Source organism: Lycium ferocissimum, chromosome 11 (genome assembly GCF_029784015.1).
Source record: "Lycium ferocissimum isolate CSIRO_LF1 chromosome 11, AGI_CSIRO_Lferr_CH_V1, whole genome shotgun sequence".
In the NCBI taxonomy this organism is placed as follows: Eukaryota; Viridiplantae; Streptophyta; class Magnoliopsida; order Solanales; family Solanaceae; genus Lycium; species Lycium ferocissimum.
In genome coordinates, this window is record NC_081352.1 from 22,936,141 (window position 1) to 22,939,841 (window position 3,701).

General features: G+C 41.2%; 1 protein-coding gene across 1 annotated transcript; it reads left to right on the plus strand.

Annotated features, from left to right (window-relative positions):
• Positions 1-738: 738 nt before the first annotated feature.
• Positions 739-1,733, plus strand: LOC132038136 (uncharacterized). The gene is made up of 3 exons (XM_059428857.1): positions 739-924; positions 1,011-1,556; positions 1,650-1,733. The coding sequence occupies exons 1-3, from the start codon at positions 739-741 to the stop codon at positions 1,731-1,733; spliced, it is 816 nt and encodes a 271-aa protein (XP_059284840.1).
• The last annotated feature ends 1,968 nt before the right edge of the window (positions 1,734-3,701 follow it).

Sequence of the window (3,701 nt, forward strand, 5' to 3'; positions counted from 1 at the left end):
CTTACGTTATTTGATTTTCTTGGAGCATCGGACCGCTTTGGGAGACTACGGCTGGCACTAGGGCGGTCTTTGTTTTGGCGTATCTTTACAGATGCCTGTGCCGAGCGTCTATTGGTGTTGTCAGAGATGTGTGTGGATTTTTTTCTCTTCTCCAAGTAATATTTTAAGTGTGTCTTCCTTTAATGTAGACAAACCTCTTGAAATGACGACTTAAAAATCATATTTTCTAATATCGCTTACAGTTATGGGCATGAGAGAGGATGCTGCCTTTTCAGCCCGTATCTAGGCATCACCTCAAGATTGACATGCCTTATGCGAGGAGGTGGATAGCGGGTTTTGACCGGGATGTGGATACGCACCACAGTATTCTTCCATACTGGGACCAGCTTGATCACATGATGGACGATGCGCTTAAACTATTTAAATTTACATTAATAATTTAATTAAACGTCTTTTCTACTTGGTGATCACTGATTTGTATTTATACGTTATGCAGCTATTTATATAGACGTCGTACGCTGCTATATTAGATGGTGTGCCCGCCTTCTGTAGGGTAGGTCAGGGGGTTTGGAGGTCGCGGTGTCCATTGATACACCTGGACATCATAGAAGAGCACATGCCCGAGCGTGTCTTACGACAGTTTGGGCATACACAGAGTATACCTCCTGACGTCCGTCATGAGCTCTGACACTACCAGCGGACGATCAGGCTACCGTTGATGATGATTTCCTGGCTTTCATGGATGTCCAGCTCCACCGTTGGGAGAACAGATTGGGCACTTTAGCGGTGGTCGGTCATTTGACTCCCATTGAGCATTACATGCGCTGGTATCATCAGATCACACGCCGATTGATCGACAACCCAGCTTTGCATCCCCCTAGGGATGTAGGATACTCAGCACTCGCGAGGCAGTACGAGGCATTGGTAAGTTTATCGTATTTAGATTTATTTAATTGCATTAATTGTTACGTTTTAAAAAATAACTTTTTTTTTGTTGAACACATATGCAGCTGGTGGCCGTACAACGTTTACGCATCTTGGGGTTAGAGCATATGCCTTGCCCTGGGCTTGCGGATCGGAGGATGGTATCCGGACCGGCAAAAGCGAGATTAGGCGCGAGGGAGGAGCGTTCCGGGAGGGCCGGTATCGAGCGCGCCAGGAGGAGGACCGGTGCTCCCAGAGGAGGAGGCCGTGCTGTCGGAGGACGCCGTGCGCGTAGAGGTTGCGGTGCTGCTGCTAGAGGACCTAGTGGTGAAGGACACCATCTGGTAGATAAGGCGGATGAGGCCGATCCCATTCCAGAGGGCGTTCACGGTCTAGTCCATCCGCAGCCGTTCCAGGCCGGGTGCAGTTCACTTGGGGACTCACCTACGTTTATGCCGGCACTCTTACTTGCTGAGATACTCGGGTCGTCATCACAGCCGAGCCAGAATGCATACATGGAGGAGCGTGATAACGTTGATTGGGCGGCGTTACGCGCTTCATTAGCTGATGAGCGACATGTGAGGAATTTAGAGGGAGCCAGGATTCTTGACTTCAATGAGTTTTTGATCCCGGTTAGTATTTAAAATACTTATTTGTTCATTTAAATTATTTATTTTAAATATATATATATGTTACTCATTATTTAGTAATATTTTATATTCTAGGATTCGGCGCCAGCGGGTCCACCAGAGCCACCCACTCAGGCGTTTTCTCATGGGTCTGCCAAGCCAGGGTGTCTTCCCATATGACTACCGAGCCACATGTAAGCTTTTTATTGAAATTTATTTTGTTCAATATAAGATCAATATTTAATATATATATATTTGATTATTTAAAGTACTTATTTTATATGTTATTTATTATTTCATTTTTTTTTAATATTTTAGGATTCGGTGCCAGTGGGTCCACAGGAGCGACCTATTCAGGAGCATTCTCATCAGCCTGCCGAGGCAGAGGTGTCTTCTCATGAGACTACCGAGGCGCATGTAAGTTTTTTACTTAAAATTAATTTTATTCAATATAAGGTAAATATTTATTTAATTTTTATAACCTTTACTTGGACTTCGAACAGCATCTCGTGAGAGACTACCTCATATTCGCCACCACACTCATCTCAGGAGCCTACTCAGGCGCCTGTTGACACAAAGGTTTGATTAAATAAATAACGTTAATATATTCAGTATAAATAAAAAATGGTACTAATTATTATATACTTTTCAGGTTCATCCTTCGGTGCCTCAGGTGGCGACTCCCGACGAGGAAGAGGTCGAGTTTCCAGACCTAGCTCAGCCTGAGGTTCTGAGCGTGGCAGCGAGACTAGATCCCAAGAAGAAGCACGTTCTAGTTAAGGGCGCAAGGGCTAGGGGAAGAGGAGATGATCATGACTTGGAGGGCCTGGTTATTAAGAGGAAAAAGGGCGATGGAGACGATGGCGAGGGCGGTGGGGATGGTATGAGCCTTAGGCCTAGGGATAGTCTCCGGCATACTACATGTGGGACCCATCCTCGATAGTGTATATACATTAGTGTTGTACAATTTATTGTAAATATTATATATTTTTTGCATATTTATACATATTATCTTAGTCTTTATTATTGTTTATAGTTTCACATCCTAAATTGATAATAAAAAAAAATGTGACACATTCGAAATAAAGTTAAGCATTAATTTAAAAATAAGACGAAACCCTAAAAGATAAATAATGTAAAGCTAATGACTACAAGTCTTCAAACAAAAAAGGACTTCAAGCACTTTTCAACCACTAAAATGACAATCCAAAGTATTGCGTATTCTTGATGTATTGAGCCTATTTTATTAATTGTACAAATATAAGTAGGGTTCTATATAAAATATTGAAGTTCCGGAGTCTCAAAGCATGATTAATATACGGCTAAACTACGTAAAAAGGAGTGAAAATGTAATAAGAGGCTGGTTTTGGAAAATGGCGGACCGCTATAGCGCAGTAAAATAATGCGCTATAGATGAGAGACAAATTTCTATAGCGCAGTATTTTACTGCGCTAAAGCACTCAACGGGCCCGTTACGGTTAAGTGCTATAGCGCAGTATTTTACTGCGCTAAAGCACTTAACGGCTCCGTTACGGTTAAGTGCTTTAGCGCAGTAAAATACTGCGCTAAAGGTAGTTTTGTAACATTTTTTTTATTGGGGTATTTTGGTTCAAAATGGTTTTTTTGGGGGCATTTTGGTTCCGGACTCCAAGAATCAATGCTCCGATATTCCATATTCATACACTTAATTAACAGTTTCATTAGTTATTACTTCCTTCTATCTTAATGCTAGCCTTGTTGTAATAATTATCATATTAAAGATTTCATTCAGTGTAGATAATAACTGAATGCTCTGAACGTGTTTAGCCTCAATGTAGTTATAATATTAATATTAAATATTTATTATATTAGATGTTTTATTTTCTATTACATTTTAATTAATTTGCAATAGGAGCGAAATCGTAATTTAACTTTGAGATAGGAACTTCCCACTTTTAGTATTATATATGATTCACAAGTTCGTTTTTTGTCTCTTTTCTCTATTTTGCTTAGTCCATGGCTTGATTAGCTGTTGGTAAAGCCACATAGATGGATTTTTTTCGCCCTCACACACCTCTAAGATGATGGTTACATGCACTTTGCCGTCTGGGGGGTGGGGGGGGGGGAGGGTGGTAACGTAAACTAGGTATGATTTAAGTATGAAACTAA

Bases quoted from the DNA above. Each gene is read 5' to 3' on its own strand.
- LOC132038136 (XM_059428857.1), top strand. From the start codon at position 739: ATGGATGTCCAGCTCCACCGTTGGGAGAACAGATTGGGCACTTTAGCG. The intron at 925-1,010 runs GTAAGTTTATCG...ACACATATGCAG, and splicing joins CGAGGCAGTACGAGGCATTG to CTGGTGGCCGTACAACGTTT. The intron at 1,557-1,649 runs GTTAGTATTTAA...TTTATATTCTAG, and splicing joins TCAATGAGTTTTTGATCCCG to GATTCGGCGCCAGCGGGTCC.